Source organism: Egretta garzetta, unplaced genomic scaffold (assembly GCF_000687185.1).
Source record: "Egretta garzetta isolate BGI_Z169 unplaced genomic scaffold, ASM68718v1 scaffold780, whole genome shotgun sequence".
Taxonomy (NCBI): domain Eukaryota; kingdom Metazoa; phylum Chordata; class Aves; order Pelecaniformes; family Ardeidae; genus Egretta; species Egretta garzetta.
In genome coordinates this window covers 190,266-192,373 of record NW_009258288.1, presented here as the reverse complement: position 1 = coordinate 192,373, position 2,108 = coordinate 190,266, and the positions used below count along the sequence as shown (strand labels likewise).

The window sequence follows — 2,108 nt, the reverse complement described above, 5'->3', positions numbered from 1 at the left end:
CCAGCGGCCCCAGGGCCCCCTCCCAGTGCCCCCCTGCTCACCTTCAGCACCTTCCCCTCCTGGTCATAGACGTAGACGAACTCACTGCCGTTGGAGAGGTAGATCTCGTTCTCGTGGCACAGCACCCGGGGCTTGCCCGCCACCAGCCCCCCAACCGGGCAGCAGAAGCCGGCCAGGTAGTCCACCCTGTGGCCCACGTGCGCCATGGTGCCGGGAGGGACGCGGTGCCAGCCTGGGGGCACGGGGACGGGAGTCAGCCCTCCCCCCCGTCCCCGGGCTGGGGGCCGGGGCAGAAGCCCACCTCGCTGACCTGCCGGTACGGGGGACTCTCCTGCTCGGGGTGCGGAAGCTCGTGCAGTTTCATCCACCATTTGCCGTGAGCCTGGGACAAGGTGATGACAAAGTTGTTGAGCAGAGTGAACATGCACAGGCTGGAGTCTGGGAAGATGCAGGCGTCTGAGTCCACAGGGAAGACGCCGGAAGGGCAATTGCTTTCTTGGCCGTCGCCATCCGTCTGCTCCATTAACCTTCAAGCAAACAGGGAAGAGCTCTCAGCCAAGCCGTGGGGCGAAGCCAGCGCTTCCCTTGGCCGCCTCTTACCCTGGCCCTCAGAAACAAGCTCCCTGCAGCACAGCTTTTAGCATCTGCTGCAAGAGCAGCGATCCGGAGAGAGCCCGTACGCTACAAACCATGCAATGCTTCCCCCACCTATGGGAGGACGGGCAGGGAGAGGGCAGTGGCAGAAACCAGGGGCTGGGCAGGGCCCAACGTGGCACCCCAGCCCTGAGAAGCAGCCCAAGGACTCCATAGCTGATGGCACAGGGCTGGCCGAGGCCAGGCTTGTGTCCCCGAGGGTGACAGCCAGCTCACCTACTCTGCTGGTCCAGGGAGACGCAGTAAATGCCACTGTGGGCACAGAGGATGTAGAGCTGCCGGGGCTGGGGCAACAGCTCCACGTGCCACACCTGGTCGGGGCACCGGTACACGGCCTGGGTAGAAAAGCAGAAGGAAATGTCACCTTCCTATGGCACCCAGGGGGGGCGGCGGGGAGGGGGCTGCTTGGCGCAGGTGCGAGCGGGAGGGAGCCACGGTGCCCACGCTGCCAGGTTGGGCAGGGCCCGGCTTGCCCGCACCCGTGCGGAGTAAAGGAAGAAGCTGCTCGCTGGGCAATGCTCCCTCCCAGGCAACCCCAACGCAATGGCAAGTTAAAGCGGTTATTTCCTGCACGTGCAGGTTATAGGCAATTTCCAGGAATAAATCTATCCCTGGGCAGCACGGTGGCTCACGGCCCCCCTGGGCTTTCCTGTGTGAGGGGCAGCCGCCCTCAGCGAGGAGCGGCAGGGGGTCGGGAGAAGGGCTGCAGGTCACGAGGCAGCCCGTCACTCACCTTCCCCAAGGGGAAAGGAAAATAGCAATCAGAAAGCCGGTACATGATCTACTTTCCTGAGAGGGAGCGCAGTGTAGGAGGCAAATCCTGATACTACAGCGATGGCTTGCTTAGAAATGATAAGAACAAATTAAAAAAAGAAGCCGTGTATAACTCGACATGACGACGGCTGTTAGTCACAGCAAAGACAATAGCAAAACCCTTTGTAGGTGAGAAATGAAAGAGATGTCACTTTGCTCAGGGAAGAAAAAAAAAGCCTTTCTGGTTTAATTAAGCCTTTGTCTCACAAGTTCAGGAGAGGGGCCAGACGGCAGCATCCCCTGCTCCTAAAAGGGGCCTCAGAGGCGGGTAGGGGGGGGTCTGGTGCTGCTTGTGGAGTTCGTTTATGGATGGGAGACCCTGATGGAGGGACCCCAGGAAGGACCCTAGCCCCAGACTGGGTGACCAGCGAAGGGGGGATACGACTGGCATCCCCCCTGCCTCTGCCCTGTCCCGGGACAGTCCCACCGCGCGAGCACGCGCCCCCGGTGGGACGGCGGCCCCAGACCCCCCTCCCAGTGCCCCCCTGCTCACCTTCAGCCCCTTCCCCTCCTGGTCATAGACGTAGACGAACTCACTGCCGTTGGAGAGGTAGATCTCGTTCTCGTGGCACAGCACCCGGGGCTTGCCCGCCACCAGCCCCCCAACCGGGCAGCCGAAGCCGGCCAGGGAGTCCACCCTG

General features: G+C 62.3%; 1 protein-coding gene across 1 annotated transcript in view; it reads right to left on the bottom strand.

Moving 5' to 3' along the window:
* The window catches only part of FAAP100 (FA core complex associated protein 100), a gene marked incomplete at its 3' end in the record, with an annotated part of 12,936 nt that overhangs the window by 8,246 nt on the left and 2,582 nt on the right, over window positions 1-2,108 (bottom strand). The window contains 3 exon segments of the mRNA XM_035892757.1: window positions 259-527; window positions 871-989; window positions 1,961-2,105. Of these exon segments, the coding sequence (XP_035748650.1) occupies window positions 259-527; window positions 871-989; window positions 1,961-2,105 (533 nt within the window).